The sequence below is a fragment of the Grammomys surdaster genome, unplaced genomic scaffold (assembly GCF_004785775.1).
Source record: "Grammomys surdaster isolate TR1022 unplaced genomic scaffold, NIH_TR_1.0 201, whole genome shotgun sequence".
In the NCBI taxonomy this organism is placed as follows: domain Eukaryota; kingdom Metazoa; phylum Chordata; class Mammalia; order Rodentia; family Muridae; genus Grammomys; species Grammomys surdaster.
Window position 1 is genome coordinate 8,184,164 of NW_021604646.1, and position 25,789 is coordinate 8,209,952.

The following is a 25,789-nucleotide window of genomic DNA, read 5'->3' on the forward strand; positions in this document are numbered from 1 at the left end:
CTGTTCTTCTTGATCCCTTCATGCCTTCAAAACCAGCACTACTTGGGTGACTCTTACATATTACCAAGTCTTACATCACAAAGTACAGTTGTGGCTTCCACTGAAACGGATTCTCTGTGCTCTCAGGAAAAACTTCCGAGAAAATTTCACTTCAGTGATTCTGGTCTCTTCTGAATCATCACACATTTCTTAGCTCCGGCTAACCAGGATCAATTGTCCCAGTAACACAAGGATTTCACTTCAGTCATTCTGGTCTCTTGTTAATCACAGCTGATTCTTCAGCCCGGACTAACCAGAACCACAGAAATCTTAAATCAAAATAGCAAACAACCCTGACAGAGCCTTTAATCTTCCCTCTGAAACTTCCCGAGCCAGGCCTCCACCCTCCACATTGCTCTTAGCACTCTTCTTATCTTCCAATCTCCTACAGAATAGCCCCCTGGGCTCTCAACACTCAATTACAATAGCCTAAGGATGACACTACCTACAACAGCCAGATCCTCCTATATCAATCCTCAGTTAAGAAAATGCCTTACAGCTGGATCTCATGGAAGCATTTCCTGAACTGAGGCTCCTTCCTCTCTGATGATTCTAGCTTGTGTCAAGTTGACAAATAAAACTATCCAGTACAGTGGCTTTTCTAGCCCAAAGTTCCAAAGTCCTTCCACAATCCTCCCCAAAACACGGTCATGTCTGTTATAACAATATCCCACTCCTGGGACCAACTCCCTTAGTTAGGGTTTCTATTGCTGTGATGAAATACTATGACCAAAAAGCAAACTGAGGAGGAAAGAGTTTATCTGGCTTACACTTCCACATTGCTCTTCATCACTGAAGGAAGTCAGGACAGGAACTCAAACACAGCAGGATCATGGAGGCAGGAGCTGATGCAAAGACCATTGAAGGGTGCTGCTCACTGGCTTGTTTCCAATGTCTTGCTCAGCTTGCTTTATTACAGAACTCAGGACCCCCAGCCCAGGGATGGCACCACCCACAATGGGCTGGGCCCTCCAACACTAGTCACTAGTTTAGAAAATGCCTTACAGCTGGATCTCACAGAAGCATTTCCTGAACTGAGGTGCCTTCCTCTCTGATGATTCTAGTTTCTGTCGAGTTGACACACAAAACTAACAAGTACGTGGTAAATGACTAGTCCCAGCACTTGGTTGGGGTGATTAGAGGGATCAGGTGTTCAAGGACAACCTCAACTTTATAATGAGTTTGAGGGTAGCCTGGACTACATCAAACTCTGTCTCAAAAAAAAACCAAAAACTCAAACCAACAGCTTCTCCCCAACCCCAGCCAACCCCCACAACAAGAATCATCATTTTATTTACATTTTTTGCTTCTTTGAGACAGAGTCTATGTAGTTTGAGGTGTCCTGGGACTTCCTATCTAGTCCAGGCTGGCATCTAAATCACAGTAATCCATCTCCATCAGCCTTTTACATGCTGAAATCCAAGGCACATGCTGCCATGCCTCCCTTAGGATCAGAGATCTAAATGTAAAATCTAAAATTATGAAGTTTGTGAAATAAATAGAAGAAAATGCATTTTCTAGACTGGCTTCAAAAGGAAAAATGGATAATGTGCCCCAAATGGTTTTATAAGACCATCTGTTGAGCCGGGAGGTGGTTCAGTGGTACTGGATTCCCTGAGTTTGGTTCTTTGCACAGATATGATGGAAGGGAGGGGAGGGAGGGAAGGAGAGGGGAAGAGAAGGGAAGGACGGGGCTGAGAGACCTCAGTAGTTGAGAGCTCTTGCTGCTCCTCCAGAGGACCTGAATTTGGTTCCCATCCTCAACGAGTGACTCACAACCACCTATAACTCCAACTCCAACAGATCCAATATACTCTTCTGGCCTCTGTAGGCACCCACACACATGTGCCATTCACTTATAAGCACACACACACAGAGAGAGGAAGAGAGAGAGAGAGAGAGAGAGAGAGAGAGAGAGAGAGAGAGAGAGAGAGAGAACAAACCCTTTAAAAACAAAACAAAAACAAAAGCACCGGGCAGTGGTGGCGCACGCCTTTAATCCCAGCACTTGGGAGGCAGAGGCAGGTGGATTTCTGAGTTGGAAGCCAGCCTGGACTACAGAGTGAGTTCCAGGACAGCCAGGGCCATACAGAGAAACCCTGTCTCAAAAAAAACAAAAAACAAACAAAAATAAAAAATCAAAAACAATAAATCAGGGGGCTGGAGAGCTGGCTCAGTGGTTAAGAGCACTGACTGCTCTTCTAGAGGTCCTGAGTTCAATTCCCAGCAACTGCATGGTAGCTCACAACCCTCTGTAATGGGATTTGAGGCCCTCTTCTGGGTGTGTGTGAAGATAGATCACTCATATACATTAAACACACACACACACACACACACACACACAGAGAGAGAGAGAGAGAGAGAGAGAGAGAATACATTAAATATATGGTAAACAGAAAATAAACTACAAATACAGAGAAAATATTTGCAAACCACATATTCAAAAGAGGTCCAGTACTTCCAATATGTAAAGAACCCTCAAAAACAACAACAAAAAGTTAATAATCAAACCAGAACTTGGAAAAAACAGCAAGAAATAGTTCACTGAGGAAAGTAGCAAGCTGTCACATGAAAATGCATTCCATACCATGGCCATTAGGGAAATACAAATTAAAGCCACAATGAGATATAACTTTTCATTGTCACAAAGTCCCCCAAACTGAAAAAGTAGTGATAAAATCAAATGCTGGAGAGCATGGGATAAATCATTCCTTCATTGTAGTTAGGAAAGTTAAAGGATATAACCATTATATTGGCAATTAAAAAGTAGTCTAGATAAGTGAGTTCCAGGACAGCTAGGGCTACACAGAGAAACCCTGCCTCAAAAAGCCAAATACATACATACATACATACATACATACATACATACATACATAAATAGTGACAACCTGTATTATACAGCTCAGCATTATGTCTGTAGCATTTACCCCTGAGGGAAAACATGTATTTACACAGAAACCTATCCATAACATCAATAGCAGAAAACCTGGAGACAACCCAGATGTCCTTGAATGGGTGCATGAATAAACAGATGGTGGTATGTCCATACAGCAGAATGCTAGGAATACAATACAATACAAAACAATGCTAGGAATACAATACAATGCCAAGAATACAATACAGTACACACCAAAGTAGCTGTCGATTCATGTTGTGACTTGACTAAATTGCCAAGCCATTACCAACTGAGCAAGATGGGCTTTCTGGACACATAACTGATAAATCCAGCTATTCCAGAGGCTGAGGCAGGATTACACATTTAAGGCTGGCCTGGGCTACACAGTAAGTTCAAGGCCAGTTTGGGTAACTCAGAGCCTATCTTGAAAAAGAAAGTTAAAAACCTAAGGCTGGGATGTAGCTCAGTGGTAGAACACTTGCCTACTATCTGAGAGGCCCTGGGTTCAATCACCATTAAAAAAAAAAAGTTACTGAGTGAAAAATTGCCAAGGATTATACTTTTTATGATTCCAACTGTGAAACCTTCTACCAGCTGTAGAAATAGGCAACATCGAGGTGTCCCCCAGGAGTTATAGGGGAGGGAAAGGAAGTGGATTTGATAGAGAAGGGAAGAGGGCAGAGGGACACCTTTGTGGATATAGAAACTCTCCCTATGGTGACTTTGAGCTGCCAGTATCCTGTACTGTGACTTTTCAAGGTTGGAAATATCAGGGACTCAGATTGTCTCTGTGTTAAACCATCCACCTGCATGTGAATTTTCAAACAACCTTATAAGTGTAAATTCAAAAATTAGATAAAAATCTTGGTATGGTGGCACGGGAGGTAGAAGAAGGCAGAGAACACAGTGAGTCCAAGGCCAACCTGGTCTACACAGCCAGTTCCAGGACTGCTAGAGAAATCCTGTCTCAAAAAAAGAAGGAGGAGGAGGAGGAAGAAGAGGAAGAGGAGAAAGAAGAGGATGAAGAAGAGGAGGAGAAAGAGGAAGAAGAGGAGCCGGACGGTGGTGGCGCACGCCTTTAATCCCAGCACTTGGGGGGCAGAGGCAGGCGGATTTCTGAGTTCGAGGCCAGGCTGGTCTACAGAGTGAGTTCCAGGACAGCCAGGGCTACACAGAGAAACCCTGTCTCGAAAAACCAAAAAAAAAAAAAAAAAGAGAGGAAGAAGAGGAGAAAAAAGAAAGAAAGAAAAAACAAAGAAAGGAAGGAAGGAAGGAAGGAAGGAGAAAGGGAATTAGCACAGTGGGTAGAGGGTAAATATTGGGTAAAAATTACGAAAGAGAATGAAGTTTAGGAATCCCACTTAGAGATGATACTTTTTAATTTCATTATATTATTATTTTTTCAGCTCAGGGGATTGAACCTAGAGAAGGTTCTTTCCTTCCTTCCTTCCTTCCTTCCTTCCTTCCTTCCTTCCTTTCCTCCCTCCCTCCCTCCCTCCCTCCCTCCCTCCCTCCCTCCCTCTTTCTCTCTCTCCCTTTCTTTCTTTCTTTCTTTCTTTCTTTCTTTCTTTCTTTCTTTCTTTCTTTCTTTCTTTCTTTCTTTCTTTCTTTCTTTCTTTCTTTGTTAGAAGTAGGATCTCAGTAAGACTGGCCTTGAACTCATCAGCTTCCTGCCTCAGCCTGGGATTATAGACAAGTACCACCAGGCCAGGCTAAGAGGCCTCTTTATCATTGAAACTCATTTTTTTTTTCCTCTGTGGCCATACAACTTCTCCAACAGTGTCCCAGGATGAAAGCATTTCACTGTGAGGCTTGAGAGCTGAGGACTTTATGAGCTGCTGTTTGAAGTAAAGCAGAAGGTCAAGTTTGGAAGATGCATGGACACGAGGTCATGGGAAGGTCAGGAGGTTCAGCTTAGCATCGTGGAAGGAGAAAGCCATCTCCTTGTCCTGTAGCCCCATGGCTACCACTTAACACACATTTTAGTGACAATCCTGGGACATTTTAAGGGGACAGAAAATGGCTCCTTTAGTTTGCTGGACAGGGCCGAGTCTCTGGTGTTCTGGCAGAGGGGGTGGGGAGGTAGGGTTGGGAGGGTATGGGCAGGGGATATATTCTGTGCTTGGGTACTGGGTTCTTGATTCCTTCATGCACCAGGCTAATCCCTCACAGACAAGGGTTAGACTTGGGTATTCTCATTTCTCAGGATTTCAGTCAATTAGGTACAGCCTTTTGCTTTGTATTTATGACCTAAAGTAAGGGTTCTCAGATGTCAGCATTTGACAGAAGCACCTGGAGATATGTTAAACAGATTTCTGCCTGAAACTCGCAGAAATTCTTGATTTCACCAGTCTAGGTGGGGGATGAAGCTTATTTCATGGTAACACCCAAACTTCTGGTTGGGAGACCATACTTTCAAATCTACTGATGTAAAAGAATATACACGTAGACAGCTATGGTGGCAAAAGGAAGCCCAGTGTCCAGAAGATGGAGGTAGAAGGACTGTCACAAGTTCAAGAACAGCCTGGGCTACATAGCAAGACCCTGGGTTGGGGACATGTATCAGTACACCCATGTCAAAGCCAGGTACAGAGGGGTATATGTTTGTAACCGCAGCATTGTGGAGCTGAGACAGATCCTAAGGCCTAATGGCCAACTAATGTAGCCTAAATTGTGGAGCTCCCTATCAAAATACAAGATGGAGAACTAGCTATCTGGAAGACACTCAATATCAGACTTTGGCCTCTACTTGGGCAAGCATGAATACACCACACACACACACACACACACACACACACACACACACACACACACACGGAGCCTCGTCTCAAAAACTCAAATAAATAAATGAAAGTAAACTAAAGTGTGATGTAAATGAAAACTAGAAAGGGGGAGACGGGTGAGTGCAGCTGAGTGTGCGACTGGAGAGGTGGAGCAGGTACTGGGCAGGCCTGGATGGTAGCAAAGGATATGTATGTCTAGCAGGGTATTGACTCTTGAAGTTGGGAGGTGAGGTTCAAAGACTGGGAGTTGATATAGGGTTCCGCCTCCAGCAGATGCGAGGCAACGTGGGCTTGAGTTTTGGAGCTCAGGGAGGAGCTGGTGCGACTGAGGTGGGTACTACTAGTGAGCAGAGGGCTAGGCTGCCAGGCAGAAACTTCTGTCCTAGTAATAAGACATTGGCGGGGACTCGGGGACGGGGTGGATCTCCCGGGTGAGGCGTGGCTCCGAGAAGGGGCGTGGCACGACGCCAGGGATGGGCGGGGGCGTGACTGTGGGGCGTGGCGCGGCGCCAGGGCGGCGCGGGGCGTGGCCTCAAGGGGCGTGGCGTCGCGGATCAGCAGAACCGGCTACCTCCCGAGTCTCTGCTGGATCCGGAGCTGGGGGCTGCGCTTCACTCCAGTCTACAACCCGAGCTGCGCGTCGCCACCCTACCTTCCCCGCCGGGCTGCGGACATGAGCCTGCCCCGCGTCCCGTGGAGCCAGCGCCCCGGCCCGGGCCTCAGCGCCTAGGTAAATAGGGGAGTGCGAAACAGAGAGGGGGGGTCCCTAGGCCTCACCGAGCCGTGAGACTCCCGCAACTCTCATCCTGGGGCGTCCTTGGTCACCTCCGGAACCTGCGGGCTCTCCCAGCTATGGGAGCGTTCTACTTTAAGGGAGGAGGACTCAGACGCGCCTCTCGAAGCCAGCGGGACCCTGAAACTCCCTGAGCCGTCCTTACCCAGCTCCCATCTCTGGGAAGCCCAGGTCTGAGCCGTACCTCAACTGCATTCCCCGTGTATCCCATCAGAGAAACCCAGATCCCTGGCTCCCTGAGTCTCTTCCCGGAAGCAGCTTTCCTCGCCTTCCTGCTCCCTAAATTCCAAGAGACACTTTCCTTCTACTGCCTACCCGACCTGCAAGTGGCTTTCTTATTCACTGCAGTCCTCCGGGCCACCAGCCTCCTGCCCTAAAACCTTTCTTCCCTGGCTCTGGGAATCTGTACACCTTTTTTTTTTTGGAGACAGCTGATAATCTGTCATGGCAAAAGGACGCGAGCGAAGTCTTAGGCAAACGGAGGTTCTGTGCAGTCTGCCTGCGTGGAGCGGTGGGAGCAGAACAGTTGCCAGACACTTGGATGGAGGGCTGGGGTGGAGGGCTTTGATAAGACAGGGCAGCCAGGGGCCGGGTGTCAGCTCCAGCACATTCCAACAGCCGCCAGGGACTATGCTTCCTGCACATTCTTTGCTGACCCTTTTCAGAGAAATGCAGGCTGCTGTGTAGGCATCCCAGGTAGGTCCCAGGAGCCGTGTCCCTCTCGCTCTGTTGCTTGCCTCTGTGCCTGGGTGCTGGGTATTCCTGGGCAGGGCAACAGGCTGGATGTGACCTCATCCAACAACCCCAGCCAAGGTGGGGCCCCTAGCCAGGCTTAGACAGTGTCAGCAGCAGCACAAGTCCCCTGAGGCAACTTTGAACCAGATTGTGGATCATGGACCCGACTAGTTCTCCTGATCTCTTGGACTTTGCTGGTCTTGCCAGTTGGCACGGAGATGCAGAGAAGTGGGAGCCTGCTGCTGCTCACACGCTCTGGAAGCAGAGCTGATAATGGTGGTGCGGGGAGACAGGATGGGGACAATCCTAGATATAATTAGTGTCCCTCCCTAGATTGGGCACTCACTCTGTCCTTTATCAGTTTCCTGGTCACTGACACGGAGCTATAGCTAGCTAGAAGGGGCTTGGGGGCTGTCATTGTAGGTGTCTTTACATATCCAAGTGACAGATGAAGGAACCAGAACATCAAATCTCATAGTGATATGTGACAGACTGCAACACTGGATGTTGAGAGACAGCTAATTAGCGAGGCCAGGGTGTCAGGAGGGCCTGAAGGAGGAGGCAGACTTTCAGCCGAGATCCGAATGAGGCAGTGGAATATACTTGAGACCATGGGAGGGAGTTCAGTTTGAGGCAAAAGCAAGTGCAGCGAACTTCCCTGAGAAGGCTTTTATGAGTTCTGAGAGGTGGCAGGGTACCAGGGGAGAACGGAAAGCAGTGGTGTGAGGCATTGGACCACATTCCTGGGCACCATGAGTGTTCAGACCGCTTATGTCCTCCTGCCTACTTCGGTACTGTGGCTCTCCTGGGACCAGACCTTAGGGATCTACGGAAGCGCACCCTGCTGGTCCCATATAGCAACCACACAGGGGCAGCTGGTAGACAATGGAGAAAGTCCTCCCTGCAGGAGACAACCCACCTGCAATCAAACCTCTGCTGTGAAGTGAAAACAGAGGAGGGGGAGATAGCGTCCAGGTAGGGCTGATTTGCAGCCCTGATAAGATCAGATCTGTCAGGGGTGGGGCAGCCTGGCCAGGCAGGCAGGACTCAGGCTCTGCCACTGGCAGAGGAGCCTAAGTGAGTGGTGTTTATTCTAGAGCCAAGGCCTCCAGGCAGGATTCTGGGAGGGAGCAATCAATGCCGCCTATGGGGCAGGTGGGTAGGGAGGGCCCCAGAACGCCTCCTTCATCCTCCCTACTTGCTGGGGAGGGCAGCAGTGCATCGTCCAGCCTGGCTGTTTGTAGTGGCCTGGGCCAGGGCAGCTACTGCCCTTCCAGGAATAGCCAGCCACACTGATAACAGAGGAGGGGGGGGGGGGGGGGGGGCTTACCCCTAGAACCATGAGAATGGCTACTGGAAAACCATCTTGCTCTTTTAGTATTCAGTACTCAAGGGCTTCATGCCCAAAACTGAGGGTGCCACACATTTGGAGGGATCTGTCCCTCTGCAGGCCTGTGAGAGGCTAGTGGTGGCCTTGGATGGGCAGGAACTTTTTAGCTGCCCTTACTTATTGGCTATTGGGCCTTGGTTGGGGGGGGAGGCCTTGGAGCAGGTTAGAGAATTGCTTTCTGTTTAAAATCTCATAGTCCCGGTTGGCAGGAGAAGCAGGTGGGCACGGGTCCCTGTTGCCTGTTAAATCCATGGATCCCTCTCTTAATGCTCTCCTTTCAACTCTTTACGCCCCATTTTGGGACTGGGTCAGTATTTGCCTCAGCAAGCTACCTGGGGACGGGATGAGACCAGAGGCCAGAGAAGGCAAGCCAAATATTCCTTTTCAGTGGTTTTAGGGCTGGGTGTTCTTTGGACACACAGCAGGAAGCTCTGAAACCATAGTGGCCATGGGTTTGTACAGAGGGATGATGGAGCCAGTAAGAAGTGGCCTGCACCGGGTTTATGGAGACGGATTTGTAATGGGCTTATGGCCTGGACTGGGCAGGAGGGTCTGAAGCATGTAGCTACCTCCTGGCTTCACGACCTCACTTAAAGTAGAACGACTGGCATTGAACTTTAACCCCCCCACTCCCAGTGTTGGGATTATAGGTATATCATCACATTCTACCTGGATCCTTTAGAGAAAAACAAAACATCCTCCCCTCTCAAAAAAAAAAAAAAAAAACTGTGAAAACTGAGGGACTACACAGCCTGCTAGAGCTGCATTCCTTGGTGCTTGGGCCACCTTAAAAGAACCCAGGGGCAGGTTGGGAAACTGGCCTTCAGTGTTGGGGACCGACCAACCAACCACCAGTGGCCAGCTTGCTAGTCATCTTAGGAGGGAGCTCCATGGAGCCAGAACTTGTCCTGGGGACAACACAACCCCAAAGGCAGGTGGTAGAGACAGAGCTGGGAAAACTGACCCCTCTCAGCTGCCAGAGCCCAGGTGTGACAGGGCTGGTGACGAGATTAGACCTGGAAGAGGCAGAGCGCTGGCTATGGGAACGTCCTGGACATGGGAGCTGGGAGAGAAAATGTGAAGGGCTAAGGGGACTGTCACTACACAGAAGAGAGAGGTAACCCCCTATGCCCCACCTCTTGTTTGCCTGTGCCCAATGGAGTCCCATCTGTTCCTTGTTAGGGACTCAATAGACAGGCCTCTAGGAGATTAATTAATACCAAGCTGCTGGCAGACTGAGATGTGTGCCTGCCCTAGGGCCCCATTCTGGCAGAACAGATGTCTAGCTGACCCCAAAATGCTACTGCATTGCCACCCAGTGATCCTGGAGATGTGGGGAGTCTTGTGGGGAGCATAACCCTGACTACTGTGGCATCATGGTAGAGAAAGCTTAGGTGGTGGCAGAAAGCCAAAGGGGGCTACAGGACAGTGTTCCACACAGGGAACTTCTCATTTGCCTTTGGTTGTGTCCTGGGCTTGCTGTGTGACCTAAGTCTGGTGGCTCACTCTCTCTGGGCTATTTTCTTTTCCTGTGTATAATATGAAGACTGAGATTGCCTGGGTCTGTGTTAACTGAGCCTAATTCTCCCCCTGCTATTCCCATTTTTTCCATGAATTGCTTAGGCTACATCCCAGGCCTGGGTCATCTTTCCTATAATTAAAGCCTGCCCATGCTCAGAACATATCTCTGCTTGGCTTGGCCAGACCAAGTGTCTTGTTGGGACTGTGTCCCCACCCTCAGGCTGCCCTACTCCTTCTAGCTCCAAGGCCAGGGTAAATGTCTACTTCCTCAGAGGCCACAGCCCACAGTCCCACACACTCCTCAGACTTTTCCAGAGCCCCACCCCTTGGACTCTGCCCTCCTGCCCAGGAAACGCCAGTACCCAGAAGAGCTGCCCAAGAGTCCAGGGGCCAGGAGCAAGGTCTGAATGTTTGAGCTGGTGACTCACAGCCTTATCAGGCTGGAGAGAACCAGGTATAATGTGGTGGGCTGGAAGTGTAGGCTTTTGTAGATACAGAACCCTATCTGGGCTATCTCCTGACTCCCTGACCATTTCCTGGAAGTACTGGGGGTGGGGGGTACTCTGGCAAGTTGCTCTAAGTCTGCCCTGAAGTTGTAAGAGGATGGCCAGATGCCACCAAGCTGAAGGGACAGGTTACTCCAAAGGCCACTACCTTCCTTCCTTCTCTTTTGCCTTCACCACCACAGCAAGCAGAACGGGAGCCAGCCATCCCAGGAAGGGGTTAACTGCCAGCCCCAGCCTTGAGGGAGGGGACTGGGCTGGACCATTTTTCTGCTCTGCCTCCACCTCGCTTTTCCTGAATGGTTCTGCCGTCCTGGGGTGGGGAGGAAGGGAAGGAGGAAGGGCGGGCAGGCAGAGGGAGGGAGGAGTGTGGGAAGAGGAAGGAAAAAAAGAACGAGACAGCTAGGGGGAGAGAAAGATGTCACTGGCTCTAATCTCCCCGTCATTTGGGTTTCTGGCAGGAGCTGGGCGAAGAATCTGCTAGAACAATGCTGAGACGAGGGAGGTGAGGAGTGTCCTAAACAGGTGATCAGGGGACACCAAGCCACCTGGGCACCCCTCCCAGACTCAGCCCAGCCGGCACCCAAAAGACAGTGGGGCAACCATGGCGACCAATTTCAACGACATCGTCAAGCAAGGCTATGTGAAGATGAAGAGCAGGAAGCTCGGGGTGAGCCGCCCTGGCGGGGGCCCTTGTCAATAAACAGTCCTGAGGACGGGTCTGGAGGCACGGTGTGTGGGGACATGCTGCCCGCCAGCACTGGGTACTGTGTGACTGTGGTTTGAGGCGTCTCAACACTGGCTGGCTGGCATGTGGCTAGCCAGCCTCTGTCTACTGCATCTCTTGCCCCAGCTGGGCTGGCTGGCATCCCAGCCACTGGACCAGTAGTGGTAGCTGACAGGCTGGCAGAGGCATCCCTGCTATTGTTGAAGTTGTGGCCACAGCGGCTGAGGCGCTGGCAGCAGCGGAGGTGGCAGCCACCACCGGGTAGCGGGACTGACTAGAAAGTGAGGCTGTCAAGAGTGGAGAGCAGCTTTGGCTCCTGGGCCTCCTCCCCTTGCTCCCCACCCCCTTTTCTTTCCCTCCCTTGCCTCACCCCCCCCACCTCTCCTGTCCTCTTTTCTTTAAAGTGACCCTCCCCCCCACCCTACCACACACCGGAGTCTCAATGTGTTCACAGCCTGCACTCATAATATTTTAGGTGGTTGCTTTGGGTGTTAAAGAATTGTTTGGGAAGAAGAGTTGCTTGTTGGGAGGTAGGGGTAGGGACATGAGGGACTGAGGCCAGAGAGGCTGAGGGGCCGACCCCCCCCTCCCCACGCCATAGGTGGGTAGAATGGCCCTTACTCTGGGACAGGCTGCTTTCCTGGGAGTTGGTGGTGGTGGCCCTGAGCTGGGGCTTGGAGGGGCACTTTACCCCTTCTCACCATCCCACGCAGGTGTCCAGCTGAGGAAAATCCCCCAGAGGCATTTGTAGGGCCCCAGGTTCCCTTTGAAACCTCTGTTCCCTTGCTATCCCCTACCTCCAATGAAGGGGGCTCTTCTCAGCAGGAAAGAAAGCCTTGGTGACAGGTGACCCAAGTCTGTTTTACCCAAGACTCCTGTCCCTCCCTGCTACCTTGATGGGTTAGGTTCAAGGCTTCCTGGTCTAGCCTGCGGGTGAGGAGATGCCCAAGGGTCATTTGTCGTACTCAGGGCTACCTTGGAGTGGGGGTGATTCTTGTTCCTCCTGGCTTTCGGGGGCCCTTGGGCTGTCTTGTGTCCAGGCAAGGGCCAGCAGTCCAGTGCCCTCAGCTGGGCCATCAGTGGATCGAGGCAGGGCTGCTGAGTGTTCTGAGTCTTGCTGGCCCAAGCCTGCTAAAGACTCTGCTCTTTCCAAGACAGAACAAAGAGCAAGGCTAGGGCCAGGCAAAGAGGCCCAGGGAGTGGGGACCTCATTCCTGCTGCCGTCCCTTATCCCCAAGCTTAGATCCGGCAAGTCCCCAGGGGCTAGCAGAGCTCTGTCCAGGGCAGGGCTTACCAGGAAAGCACTGGCTACAGGGCAATACTGTGGGGTCAGTGTCAGTCCTGTTACAGGAAGATTCCCAGACCCCAAGTAGAGGGGTGAACAGACCAGGGAAAGAACTGGAAGGTGGGGTGTGGCCTGGCCCAGACTCGTGTCCACTGTGTCCAGGGAGTTCTACTCTCCACAGACCCGAGCTTACACTGCCATCCTGTGAGGGGCTAAGCTTTGCAGTTGCCTCAGGCAGTATCTTATCTCAGTCTCCAGGGATCAGGGGTGGGGGGTGTGCTGAACGAAATGGAAAAGGGATGGCGCCCACCCTCCCTTCCTACCTGCCAGGGCCTCCCTCCCTCAGCAGAGCCTGGCAGAGTGCTTAGGAAGAGCTGATCAAAGACCTGTGAGAACTGAGGAGAGCTCTTGAGTTCATGGCTCCCTGGGGTTGTGTGAGTGTGTATCCTGTAACCAGGCAACCAGGATGCTCAGGCCCCCAGGCCTCCCATGTTGCTGTCTGCTGGGGTGGGGTGAGGTGCTTGGGCAGCTCCCACCCATTCAGTTATCTATCCATTCATCCATCCGTCTGTCCACTCTGTCCTTCATATGCTCATATCCATAGCTGTCAGAAATTGCTAGCTGGTATCAGCAAAGGGTGGGAAAATACGGTATACATGGCCTCCACTTTAAAAAGGCTCATGTGGACAGATCAGGGCTGAGCTAGGGACAGAGGTGTAGGGACAGACATACTTCCCAGGGTCCCAGACAGGACCTAAAAGTCGCCCAGCTCTAGAGACTTCCAGGGACAAGCCTAAGTCCATTTTGTTCTGTGATCTGTTTGCCAAAGGCCTGGTGCACCTTTGGCACAGGCAGAAATAGCTGACTGCCAGCCCTTTAGGACTGTAGCCCAGTGGCCATAGAGGTGCAGGGGCAGACATGTTTCCCAGGGCCCCAAACAGGAGCTACAAGTGACCCAGCTTTAGGGAATTCCAGAGACAGAGAGACTGTCTAGGTCATTTTGCTCTGTGACCTGCTTGCCAAAGGCCTGGTGCACCTTTGGCATACGCAGAGAAGGTAGCTGGGCTGGCTAGTGACTATGGCCCAGTGGCCTCCTTCCTTCCACTGCTCAGCCCAGGCCCTCTTTAGGACCCTCCTGTTTGCACTGACAATGGCACAGGGATGTCTGGGAAACAGACTTGAAGCTTGCTGGCAGGAGCTGGGAAATCCAAGAGAGCCTTGGGGTAGGAGGGAGAGGCTCTGCAAGAGGTCAGAGGGGCAGTTTATGGAGGTGCTAGGACAGCTTTTCATGGTGTCCGATAGGCCAATTTGTCTCTGGAGAAGGGTCCCCTCTTCAGGAGTTTACAAAGCTCTGGAGAATCTCAGCGGCATAGAACACAGGGTACTAAGTGGTTGGGACAGGCAAGATACCATAGGGAAGGCACTGTGCTGTGCAGGCACAGCTGGCTCATAGCTCTGCCCCCTTAGCCTCTGTGGGCCTCTGGTCCCCTTGGGAACCCCTTGTGGCACACTGTTGATTAAGTGCTGAGGGAAATCCTTGGGGGGCAAGAGTGACTCCCCTTACACCAGAGCCTTGCCTGGGCCCAAGAGCAGGGCAAGGATGATGTACATTCTAGCTGGGTACAAGGGGCCACTTCTTGTCCCTGGGAGACCCCATGTATGCCAGAGTGGTCTGTCCTTTGGTAATGGGTGTGTCTCTGGAAAGCCTGTCTTAACAGCAGACCCACCACTTGTTAGGTCCTTCCTACTGGCCTTCTTCATAGCCCACTAGTCTCTGAAATGGAGGCAACAATGGAACTGCCTTCAGGAGTGACCCCAATACTGAATAGTGCCAGCTCCTCACGTATGGAAAGGAAGCATTCCACAAATGCTCCTTTCATTTGTGAAATATCACCGAATAGCTCGACACCCACCTTGGCCATTTGGGTAGGGCTGCCCCTCTGGTGGCTGCTCTGCTCTCCTGTAGCTACCATCCTAAGGTTTTCTCTAAGCTAGGGTCTAGGAGGCTGGGATAACTTCAGGGCAGCATTGTTGGGGATCGTGATCCAGCAACAGTCCGACCGTCAACTTCTTGACCCACAGATTTACCGGAGGTGCTGGCTGGTGTTCCGGAAATCTTCCAGCAAGGGACCCCAGCGGCTGGAGAAGTATCCCGATGAGAAGTCTGTGTGCCTCCGAGGCTGCCCCAAGGTTAGGGGCCTGGGCCCTAGATCCCCCAACCTGTGAGCAAAGATGACTCACTCGCTGAGTCCTGAGGTCTGAGAGTACCTTCCTGGGGAACCCTGCTATAGGAGGTAGGGTGAAGTGCCCCGGCCTGGCTAAATCTCTTGGGATGTCCCTCCAGGTGACTGAGATCAGCAACGTCAAGTGTGTCACACGGCTCCCCAAGGAGACCAAGAGGCAGGCGGTGGCCATCATATTCACCGACGACTCCGCTCGAACCTTCACTTGTGACTCAGGTGAGGCCCCAGGGTTGCAGGCTCCATCTGCTCTCCTCTGGTCACTGTCAGTGGTCCGGGCAGCGGGTACCAGAGCAGGGCCAACCCTTGCAGGAAGGGTGGGAGAGCTGTGCCCTCCCTTAGTGGAATAGGTCCCAGACAGAGGTGGGCAAGCAGACAGCAAGGCCTCCCTGCAAGGTGCCATGGTGAGTCAAGCCAGGGCAGACTGGGTGGGCTCCTGGGGACTCTGAGCTGGTACAACTATGAAGTGCCATTTTTCTCTAGAGCTGGAGGCAGAGGAGTGGTACAAGACACTGTCAGTGGAATGTCTGGGATCACGACTCAACGACATCAGTCTGGGAGAGCCTGACCTCCTGGCCCCTGGAGTACAGTGTGAACAGACAGGTGAGGCTGGTATGGGTCTCAAAGTGGGGATGGGGAAGGCGGAGCCCTCAGTGAGCTCAGCTGTCACCCCGCTGCTGCTGCAGATCGCTTCAATGTCTTCCTGTTACCCTGCCCCAACCTGGACGTGTATGGCGAGTGCAAGCTGCAGATCACTCATGAGAACATCTACCTCTGGGACATACACAACCCCCGCGTGAAGCTCGTCTCGTGGCCCCTCTGCTCTTTGCGCCGTTACGGCCGAGATGCCACACGCTTTACCTTTGAGGCGGGCAGGTAGTACCCTCTTTCTTACCATCCTGTCCCACTACGGCCGTTATGGAGACTGCTCTCTGTGTGGCCATCGAGCACGTTCTTTCATCAGCGTGGCAACCCAGGGGGGATGTAATGTAATGCTTCAATTTTACAGATGAGGAACTCAAGGCCGGAAGAAGTAATTAGCTGATACCAGGCAGGTCAAGCGAGGCTGTTTTCCAAAGCCCAGCTCCCTGGCTCAGTCACTGCCAGCAGTGACACTTCTTGGCTTTGTGATTGTGGCCTCAGTTACTAGTTTCCTATAGGGGGGTAAAAAAGCATCTAGCCTGACAGAATGACGGTATAGCTAGGGAAGGCCCTTGTTGGGACCCCACCACCCTCTACGTATCCTTAGCTGAGCGACTATTTTCCTGGATGCTTTAGGTTCCTCTATGGTAAAATGTAGAGGAAAATGAATAGGTTAATTTCTGGGAAGCTTTCAAACCTCCACTGGGTATGTGATAATTACTGCTAGCCCATGGGTACTGTGGCCAAGTCCCCAGACCATGGCCATCCTCTCCCTGAAGACCGTGGTACAACCACAGCTGGCATTTAGATCTTGCATGCAGCACGCATGCGCACATATGACAGACATGCACACACAGAGTGGAATTCCTGACACCCTGCCCTCCTTGCTACCTGTGTCCTTAGGATGTGCGACGCTGGGGAAGGACTCTATACCTTTCAGACACAGGAAGGGGAGCAGATTTACCAGCGGGTTCACAGTGCCACCCTGGCCATCGCTGAGCAGCACAAGCGGGTCCTGCTGGAAATGGAGAAGAACGTGAGGGTGAGGTGGTGAGGGTGAGGCGGTGGCTGTAGCTCCAGGGCACTGGGAGGTGGGGCAGACATGCTACCTCTCCACCAGCATGTTGCAGGTGAGTCGGGCAGGACCTTGGGCCAGCAGCAGTGTCCCCAGAAGTAACAGATGGGACCTCTTCTCTGTGTCACAGCTGCTGAATAAGGGCAGTGAGCACTACTCCTATCCCTGCACACCCACGGCCATGCTGCCCCGCAGTGCGTACTGGCACCATATCACAGGTTCTCAGAACATTGCCGAAGCCTCCAGCTATGGTGAGTCGTCGCTGGGGCCTGTCCCTATGGAGGCTTCCTGGGCAAGGCCCTTTGCTGTTGGAATCAAATTGCCTGCATCTCTCTGTCCACAGGTGAAGGATATGGGGCAGCCCAGGCCAGCTCAGAAACAGACCTCCTGAACAGATTCATCCTGCTTAAGCCAAAGTCCAACCAGGAGGACAGCAGTGAGACCAAGTCCCCTTCCCAGTGACAGCTAGACTGGCAGGAACTCATGACTGCTGGGCCACCTGTTGGAAGGCTCAGTGCAACAGCCCATGGACAGCCTCAAGGAGCTGGTTGGTGGCTAAGAGCCAGGAGAGCAAGCTGTCCCTCCTTGCCCTCAAGGGTGAGGCTGGACCTCAGCACATGGCTGGCCACACCACCTGAGCATGAGGGGCTAAGAGCCACCATGGGACTATACACTGTTAATGGTTTTAATATATATGGCTTATAACATATTCTGTATAAACGAGGCTTCCCTCTATCCCTCCCCACCAACACAACCCATTTTTAATTCCACGACCAGGTATGGTCAAGGCTGTTTCTGAGTCTGAGGGTGGCAGTGCCTATCCTCAGTGATACAACTCTCCTGCTGCCAAGATGGCTTGAGCTGCCAGGGTCAGAGGAGGGGACAATCAGACTGGTGCTGTGTGCTGGCTCTTCCTCAGAAGCCCAAGGGCCACGAGAGCAGGTAGCTTCTGTCATCTGGGCCTACAGTGACACAGGAAGAGTCCTGGACTTCACTGTACCATGTGGCAGCCTTGCACTTGGGAATTTTAAGCAGAGGTGGCATCTGGTTTTTAAATGCACTTTCTGCACTGGCTCCTTCCTGCTCAGTAGGCTGAAGATGTCTTCGGGCGGGTGAGGCTCCCCTTACCTCAGCAGTAGAGGATGGCGGGGGCCAGCCCAGAGGGCTGCAGCAGGACTGCTGTGGGGAGCATCTTGCTGCCCCCTTTTACTGACCAGGGGTATAGTGCTCCAGCAGGGGGAGTCCCTTGCCTTGGGCCAGCCACCCCAGGCCAGATTCCAAAACTAAGACCTTCCCATCTCCCCACACGGTGCTGAGGCTCCCTGCTGAAATGCAATTAAAGCAATTGATTTTCTAGTGCTGGTATTTATTGACTACCGTGCAGAAGGGCTATCTTTCTATTCACATCAAACCTTTTGTTGCGTGTTTGTTTTTTAATACTTTAGGGTTCTGATTTGTGGCAACAGACCTTGTAAATAACCACTGTTCACATGTGTGGCAGAATGATAAGGGGCCCCCTCCCAGGGAGGCCCTAGAGCCAGGGAGGTGGCACAGCCAGCCCAACTCTTGACTGTGACCCAGGAAATGACCACCCAGAGGTCAGCTCATTTGTACAAGAAATGGGCCCAGACGCTTGGGAGGGGGGCAGAAATGGCTCAGTCGGTGGCACGATGACGCATGAAGGAGATTATGTTGTGCTCTTTATTGCCAAAAATAAAAACTTTTAAAAAGACAACTACTGTTGATCAATAAATATTCCTTCTTTTCTGTGGTGGTGCGTGGTCACAGGCTGCCGGAAAACCACTACAGTAGGGCCAGGGATGCTAACCGCCTAATAAGAACTGCCTTGTCTAACACCAGTAGAACCCCTGGCAATCTCTCCAATGACCTTCCAGGGGCAGCTTGAGCAAGTGCAGTCCCAGAAACCAGAAGAGCTCCCAAGGCCTGACATCGAGTCTCCTTGACCCTAGTCTTCTGTGGCAGGCAAGCTGGGCTAGTTTATGGTGAGCACGTCACTCTGGATCTCATGGCTTAACTGAGTCTGTAAATCACTCAGCTTCTTCTTTAGCCCAGACAGGGCTGACAGGACAATGGTTTCAGGGCGCAGTGAGCCACACGACTCCACGTTGTAGTAAAACCTGAGAGACATGAGTAGGGTGAGAGCTCTTGTGAGGGGAAGCTAGGGCTTCAGCAGACTTCCCTTCCGTTCTGTGAGATTTGATTCCGTTCCTATGAGGCCCTTGATCAGGGCTGACTTCCCTAAAACTCTTATGCAGAGTGGTCCAGATCCATTTCGCCGTTCCTCCAGGAAGCTACAGCTACTTCAAGAGGGCATTGTTGTAAAAACCCTACAGTGACTCTGTCTGTGCATGTCTACACTGGAGACAGCAGGAAAAAACCAAACACGACGCTGGCTACAGCCCTTCAGCACTTCAGGGGAGGACTATGGTCAGTTTTGCTCTGGCTTGAGCCTAAACAGGAAGGCCAGAAACAGCATGGGGCAATAAAAAGGCCCCTTTCCTCACAGTGACTGGAGAAGAATGAAGAGCAACTCAAGACATGTATGTGAGTTTGGCAGTTAGCTCTCCTATCACACGGCGGGGATAAGGGGGGCAATGGGGGATGGGGTGTGGTGTGGTGAGCTTGGGTGTGTGACTGCCTAACAGCCTCCCACGCCTATATTTACAATTACAGTCCCAAGCAGGACTGGGGTCTTACCTCTCTGGCTTGCCGTTGGGGTCGTAGGGAGCTTGGGACTCATCCTCATCCAGCTCGGAATACTCACTCTTTGGCCTGAGGGCAAGCACAGGTGAAGCACACTTGTTACTTCTGCCTTTAGCCAGGCTCTCAGAGGACCTACCTACCTATTTCTCACCACAGCCATTGCTACACCCCTACCCCTCCGCCCCCCGAAGAACATACCACTCCTCAGGCTTGGGATAAACTGTATGCCTAAGTGCGTTGTCTGGATCGTATTCAAAGGCTACTCCTGCAGTAGGGTTCCACTTGGCATGTTCCTTGCCAAAGCCCTTCTTGGCATAGGCTCGAAGTCTGAGCTCCTGCCCCTTCCTCAGCTTGACAATGAGGATGTCTGCAGGGAGAGGTGAGAGTGAGCCAAGGGCAAAAGAGGTAAGTTCTCCAACTTGTGACCTGCAGTGCTGCATGAAGACAACCCACATCTTGGCAAAAGGTTCCAAAGACGAATGAAAGAGACCAGGCAACTCAAAGGAGTACATCTGATCTCTGTATCCTCTGACCACCAGCTTGCCTGCCCCACCCCCTTACCATCCTTCCCCCGCCCCCTTACCATCCTTCCCCCGCCCCCTTACCATCCTTCCCCGCCCCCTTACCATCCTTCCCCCGCCCCCTTACCATCCTGCCCCACCCCCTTACCATCCTGCCCCACCCCCTTACCATCCTGCCTTACCCCCTTACCATTCTGCCTCACCCCCTTACCATCCTGCTCCACATAGTCATTAGGGTCATTATCTCGGTTCCGGGATGTCACCTGTAGGAAGCCCAAACAAGTACACATTAGCCTCTCACCTGTCAGTTACCTCTGGCAAGTGTCTCTCAGCAAATCCAGCCTATAATCTTTCAAGCCAGGGAAAGGAGGCTGAGGAGGAGATGGCAGAGTTGTCCAAAGAGCCCAGTGGCCTTTAAAAGGGTCTTTAAAGAAGAGAGGGAACATGGCACCAATACTGCTCTGTTCAGGAACTCGGGACCAGGATGTCTAGGTGGCAGTTAACATAGATGGTCACAGGGTAGGTTAGCATCTATTTCATAAAGATCCACTCCAACCTGTCCCACTTGGAGCCAGGCAGAGAAGAGCAAAGGCACTAACCGGAATAACCCGGGGGCTGTTGGAGATGAGATCTCGGGAGGTGACGTGGCGCGTCTGGTCTTCATTGCACCTCACATCGAGCGTGAACTCCACAGAACACTCAGGGCAGAACTCTTCACACGTGCAGTCCTGAGGCAGCAAGGGCAGGTGGAATGAGTAGGCTGGACTCTGCTTCTCCTAACCAGCTCCTTCCAGTTTCTTGGTGAAAAGGGCAACAACACTTCCTTTACACGTCCACTGCTACAGGTGACCACTAGGGGGCACACTGCTAATACAGCAGTGCCTAGAGAGGACAAGTCAGAGGACTAAGGTTGTATGGGACTATACAGTTCTGTCTATGCAGACCAGCTTAGGAATGACTGAAAATACAGACAAGGGAAGAACAGGAAAACAACCAACAAAACAACCAACCAAACAAAAAAACATCCCCCAAAACAAAAACACCTTTCAAGTTCTAGATTATTTGGGGAGAGAGGGCCCCAGCGCTCATTATAGCTCAGGCTGGCCTGGAATTTAGTATGCAGATGAAACTTAAAATTACTGAGCCTCCTGTTGCTACTATTGCCCGTGTGCTAGGATTATAGGCACGTGTCACAATATCCAGCTAATCTTTACTTCAAAATCTCTTATGGACAATTTTACCCATATTCAAAACCAGAGAGGACAGACTACCACCTGTCATATGCCTTCCTTCCAGCTTTCCTAATTACCAATATTTGCCTTTCTTTGTGGGTGTCTTGTGTGCTCTGAGACACAGTATATCTTACTAGATAACCCTGTAAATGGTGGGATACAGGCATCCAGACATAGAGAATTACAGTACATGAGCACTTGCAACTTAGTTTCTAAAAGGTTACGGAAAAATAAGGCAAATGTAGCAAAACATTAACATCTGGTAACTACAGAGAAAAAAAATAAAATAAATGGATGTTTTATTAACATTTTTTCTAACAGGCATGGGGACACGTGCCTTTAATAACCACAGCACTCAGGAAAGAGAAGGCAGATTTCAGTTCAAGGCCAGCCAGGGCTACATAGTGAGACTCTTAAAAACAAAAACAAAAAAACCCAAAAAGAATAAATGGACGGGAGGGTATTGGGAGGCTGGGGAGATGGCTCAGCTGTTAGCTCACAACTGCTTGTAACTGTTTCCAGGGACTCTGATGCCCTCTATTAACCTTAGCCCACCTGCACATACACAGAGACAGACATAAAAATGGGCGTGCTCCCCCACCCTTTTTGTTGTTTTGAGATAGGGTTTCTCTCTACAGCCCTGGTTGTCCTGGAACTCACACAGATCCGCCTGCTTCTGCTTCCCAAACTCTGGGATTAAAGGTATGTACTGCCACCACACCCACCCATGTGTTCCCTTTTGTGAGGCTCACTGATGAGGCCTGGATGTGCTGAGAGCAATCTGACACTCCATCAGAACCAAGGACCACACTACTAAGACATCATCTCCACAATGACCATGCCACAGTCGGCTTGAAGGAAGACACCCAAAAAGATTCCAGGGAGAACAACCCCCCCCCCTCCTACCTCCCCGTGCCTCCAGCCTTCCCACCAACACACATACCCGGGAGTACTGCAGCTTGTCCACAATGTCATCACTAGTGAGGGGGATTAAACCTGCAAGAGACAGGAAAGTGCTCTGCAGAACAGCCAACAGCCAAATCATCACAAGAACCTCAAGGAGGTCACCCAGGCAGGGACAGGGAGCCACACAGGCCGGGACAGGGAGCCTCTCACTTTGATCCCTTCCACCTCGGCACCAGCACTCACCAAGCCTGTGGGCAATGAATTCATCATGAAGGACCGAGGAGTTGGCATCAATCTGAACCCAGTCGATGGCTAAAAAAGGAGGCAATGAAACAGGATGAGCGAGGACTAGTCACTCGATTAATTTACAGACCTACAGCACTGTCCCTAATCACTCAGTGTCCAGCACTTAGGAGGCAGAGGCAAGCCTGGTCTACAAAGTGAGTCCCAGGACAGCCAGGGCTACAAAGAGAAAACACTGTGCCAAACAAAACAAAACAAAACAAAACAAAACAAAACAAACCCCATCTGTCATACATAACACCTTCCTGCCCCAGAGAACTGGGTATAGGCCTTGCTAGTAAGACACACACACACACACCCTCACTTGGAGCACTTAGGGATATTTCGGGAGTTGAATACTTTTCTAAAGAGTACCTTAAACTTGCTACCTGTGCCAATACAAATTCAAGAACAAAAGCTATTTGAGCACCTAAAAGTTGGGGGAAACATGGGTTGGAGAGGTGGCTCAGAGGTTAAGAGGTTCCTGGCACCCATGGCAGGCAGCTCACAACCCTGTAACTCCATCTCCAGGGGGATCTGAGACCCCTGGCCACCTTCAGCTCCTGTATTCACCTGTAAACACTCCCACACACAGAGACACAAGTTAAAAACAATTTAAAAATTTCATAGTTAGGGAAAACATCAGGAGAGTAAAACATCCCAAGTTCATGACCCACACCTCATTTATGACGTAACCAGATAGCCCACTTAGAATCTCAGTGTTCCTGCCATCAACAGATATTCACTGGATGGCTTCAACAGGAAAAGTTCACTAACAATAAAACCCAATCCCTCCCAGGCATATAGGACTGTATGCATACAGACACTTTACTTAAACATGTACCTAATCACCCATACGAAAACACCTGCATGTAGACAATGGTGTGCAGAAATCAAATGGTGTTTGATTTCTCAAACAGCAGTCATAGGCACCAGGAAAAAAGGTTGGAAGACCAGCCTGCCCTTCCCTGCAGTGCTTCATCAACCCAAGCAAGGACCGAGCTTCCTGACGATTTACTTCTGCAGCCCACTGAATGACCTTAATCTACTTCCCATCATTCCCATTACCCTACCCCCTGGTGGGAATTCCCAGTCTCAAAAACCCTTGTGTGTCTATGTCTACAAATGTTCCACTCTCTTCTTTAGGCCTCCTTCCTCTCTCAAAACAAACAAACAAACAAACAAACAAAAAACAAAACTGTTCAGACTCTCCTGAAGATAGGTGTCATCTTTTGCCTTGTGTTATGTTTATCCATGTCTTGTCTCTACCTGGAAATTAACATGATTTACACATGCAGCAGAAATAAAAAATTCATTTTAAAAAAGACACCAGAATGGATACAAAAAAACCGCTGTCTGTCTCTGTCTCTCACACACACATTTCAACCATAAAGAACAAAAGTATGTCATTTGTAAAAGAAAATCTTAAAACACACGTTCTCTCTCATGTGGAATCTCTCTCTCACTCTTTCCTCGTTTTCTCTCTCGTTTTCTTTCTCTCTCTCTCTCGTTCTCTCTTTCTCTCTCGTTCGTTCTCTCTCTCTCTAAATTAAGGGAGAGTTCAGGGCCTGAAAGATGGTTTAGCAGGATAAAGATTTTTTTGTTTTGTTTTGTTTTGGTTTTGGTTTTTGAGACAGGGTTTCTCTGTATAGCCCTGGCTACCCTGGAACTCACTCAGTAGACCAGGCTGGCCTCGAATTCAGAAATCCGCCTGCCTCTGCCTCCCAAGTGCTGGGACTAAAGGCGTGCGCCACCACCGCCCGGCAGATAAAGATACTTATTTGTTGTCAAGCCTTATCGAGTTCAATCCCCGGGACCCACATGGTAGGAGAAATCCCTCCCACAAGCTGTACTCTGACCTCCACACGTGAACTACGGTATTCTCCAGCCCAGAGATATACACATACATGTAAATAAATGTTTTAAAGAAGATGGGGGAGAAGACAAGAAAGTATAGCAGGGAGGGTACTATCTGAAAAGGACAGGAGAAACCAAGTACACTGTGTGTAGATTTGAAAATAACGAAGTCCGTTATTTTGTAATATTAACATACATGTTCAAAAGACACCATCCAGTAGCGAACCCCGACTTAAAAGCAAAAGCGCATCACCATCTACACTACTTCGGTAATCGCTCTATCACCTGCTAACGACGCCTAGCGTCTACATCTTACGGATGAGGAGGCTGCAGCCCTGAGCTGTTTGTTAGTGCTTAGCCTTGATTTTTGTTGCTTTTGGGTGGAGAAACACTATTCGAAACCCCGCAGCTGAGCAAGGCACGCACCAAGGCGGGCCTAGGCGGCCCCAGGCCAGCTTACAGCACCGCAGTGTTCTCAGCCCCTACCCGGGGCGGAGGGCCGGCGACACGGGCTCCGAGGGAGGGTCGCTTACCTATTATGGGCACCTCTGCGATGAAGACCCTCCGAATGGAATTGGCCACCCTAAGGAGGAAAGCCAGGCGGTGTGAGCGGCCCCGAAGCTACAGCTGCGGGATCAGGAGCCCAAGGACCCGGCCGCCCGCCTCTCCCCTCGCAGCCTTACGCTAGGTCCGTGTTCTCGATAATGAACTTGACGTTCTCTTCGGTGAGTTCCGTGATCCGCACGGTTGGCTGGTTGGCGTACGGCATCGCGACCCGCTGCCAGTCTCCCGCGCCAGCCACACAGCGCGCCTGCGCGGCCACCAGCCGTTTGTCGGCCGGGCACCCGGCGCTTCCGGCTAGACGTGGGCGCAGCGCCACCTGCTGACCGGAGGCCGGAACTCTCCTGGCCTGTGTTTTCTAACCACACCGGCGCCAAAATGCACAGGTCCTACATAGCTCTTGAAATCCCCAAGATATACAGCACAAAATTACATGTACAGGGTTATTCACGCCAATGTTGTTATTTGTAGTTGCTAAAAATAACTCATTAGGCAATGATTGATAGAGACTTGGTTAAACGTGCATACGGGGCTGGAGATTTGGCGTTGGAGAGAAGAGCACTGGCTGCTCTTCCAGAAGACTAGGATTGTATTCCCAGCACCCACATGACGACCAACATCTTTAGCCCCAGTTTCTGAGGAAACTCTCTCTCTCTTGATATCTGAGGGCACCAGGCATTCACATGGTGCACAAACCTACATGCAAGCAAAACACACACACACACACACACATATGTGTGTGTGTGTGTGTGTGTGTGTATGTATTTATTTATTTATTTATTTTGGTTTTTCGAGACAGGGTTTCTCTTTACAGCCCGGACTGTCCTGGAACTCACTCTGTAGACCAGGCTGGCCTCGAACTCAGAAATCCGCCTGCCTCTGCCTCCCAAGTGCTGGGATTAAAGGTGTGAGCCACCACTGCCCGGCTAAAATAATTTTACAAATACATAGGAATATAATCGTGTGGGAGACTGGCAGCGGGTCGGGATGCCACATGCCAACCAGCCTTTTAAAAGACGGAAGTTGTACATCTATACATAAACAAAATGGCTGAGGAGGTGATTCTGTGTGTAAAAC

At 50.9% G+C, this 25,789-nt stretch overlaps 2 protein-coding genes across 3 annotated transcripts; one reads left to right on the forward strand and one right to left on the reverse strand.

Annotated features, from left to right (window-relative positions):
* The first annotated feature begins 6,277 nt into the window (after positions 1-6,277).
* Dok4 (docking protein 4) lies at positions 6,278-18,364 on the forward strand. The gene is made up of 9 exons (XM_028770421.1): positions 6,278-6,448; positions 11,122-11,330; positions 14,755-14,862; positions 15,017-15,131; positions 15,396-15,515; positions 15,599-15,788; positions 16,458-16,596; positions 16,760-16,880; positions 16,973-18,364. Exons 2-9 carry the CDS (start codon positions 11,265-11,267, stop codon positions 17,089-17,091), a joined length of 978 nt encoding a protein of 325 aa, XP_028626254.1. The 5' UTR covers positions 6,278-6,448; positions 11,122-11,264; the 3' UTR covers positions 17,092-18,364.
* Polr2c (RNA polymerase II subunit C) lies at positions 18,312-25,020 on the reverse strand. 2 transcript variants are annotated; one of them, XM_028770423.1, is made up of 9 exons: positions 24,835-25,020; positions 24,685-24,734; positions 22,256-22,324; positions 22,050-22,102; positions 20,474-20,602; positions 20,086-20,137; positions 19,552-19,720; positions 19,348-19,422; positions 18,312-18,767 (listed from the first exon to the last, which is right to left on the reverse strand). In XM_028770423.1, exons 1-9 carry the CDS (start codon positions 24,918-24,920, stop codon positions 18,623-18,625), a joined length of 828 nt encoding a protein of 275 aa, XP_028626256.1. In that variant the 5' UTR covers positions 24,921-25,020; the 3' UTR covers positions 18,312-18,622. The 2 variants fall into 2 exon arrangements, with proteins under 2 accessions (XP_028626256.1, XP_028626255.1); XM_028770422.1 differs by having other exon boundaries at positions 18,313-18,767; positions 20,065-20,137; positions 24,835-24,955.
* Between the last annotated feature and the right edge of the window lie 769 nt (positions 25,021-25,789).